Source organism: Helianthus annuus, chromosome 8, assembly GCF_002127325.2.
Source record: "Helianthus annuus cultivar XRQ/B chromosome 8, HanXRQr2.0-SUNRISE, whole genome shotgun sequence".
Taxonomy (NCBI): domain Eukaryota; kingdom Viridiplantae; phylum Streptophyta; class Magnoliopsida; order Asterales; family Asteraceae; genus Helianthus; species Helianthus annuus.
Genome location: NC_035440.2, coordinates 143813581 through 143814520, shown reverse-complemented (window position 1 = coordinate 143814520; position 940 = coordinate 143813581). Strand labels below are relative to the sequence as shown.

Here is a 940-nt window from a genome sequence, read left to right as displayed (position 1 = left end):
GGTTGTTTTTGTGGTGGGGGTGTTGGTTTAGGTGTAGCAGTGGATGGTTTTTGGATACCAGCAGTGGTTTTGAGACTAGCAGTGGTTTGTTTTCCAGGATTATCAGATGTTTGTTTTGGTGGTGAGAGTGATCTTGGATATGTGGCAAGAGGTGGTTTGTTGGGTTTATGGGATTTTCTTCTATCTGAAATGCCAAGATCCTTTGTTTTTATCTCCTAATTCTTAATTCCTTTTGTTCCCTCTTCCAAATCCTTTCCTTTGTTGCATTCTGATTTTGGATAGTCTTTTTGTTTGCAGCCTCTTCATCTGCTTGAATGTTCAGGGTTTCTTCAATTCCCTTTTCTTTTTCTTTGACCGATGTTTCAGCAGAGGTTGCAGAAGACTTATTTTCAGGCTCTGGCTTTTGAGTTGGCTTTTGTCTTGGAGTAGGCTTGCCAAACTTCTTCATATCATGTTTCTCCTCAGCTGTTTGTGGGATAACCAATTTAGGTGGTTCAGACACAGCCATTGTGGAAGTTGTACTCTTTTTAATGTGTTTGTGAGAGGGGATGCTTTGAGTCTGAATCTCAATGGCATCAAACAAAGGTGTGATGGATGGTGGAATTTGAGATGAAGGGAGTGGTGTTGAAAGAGAATTAGCCATGAGAGGAGGACTGTTAAGCATACTCTCATATGAGGGTAATGCTTCATATTGTGGTGTCCATGTGCTTACAACATGTTCCTTTAGTGAGGAATCATGAGGAGTTGAGGCTTTGGGTGGAAATCTTTCCAACTGTTGTGAGGAAGTAGCAACAGTGGTTTCAAGTGACTTTTGCGCTGTCACTGGGTAAACTTCTTGGATCTCATCTTCCAGAAAACCCTTTTTGATGGGTTTGGTGGGCTTTGTGGATTTCTTTTTGGTCTTTTTGGTGGTTTTTGGTGGGGGTTGCACAACAGTGGT

At 41.7% G+C, this 940-nt stretch overlaps 1 protein-coding gene across 1 annotated transcript; it reads right to left on the bottom strand.

The window, feature by feature from the left end:
* Window positions 1-208: 208 nt before the first annotated feature.
* LOC110931644 (protein TonB-like) lies at window positions 209-643 on the bottom strand. The gene has a single exon (XM_022175030.1). The coding sequence runs from the start codon at window positions 641-643 to the stop codon at window positions 209-211; it is 435 nt and encodes a 144-aa protein (XP_022030722.1).
* Between the last annotated feature and the right edge of the window lie 297 nt (window positions 644-940).

What these genes read in the sequence shown, in the direction of transcription:
- LOC110931644 (XM_022175030.1), bottom strand. Translation starts at nt 643, where the DNA reads ATGGCTAATTCTCTTTCAACACCACTCCCTTCATCTCAAATTCCACCA.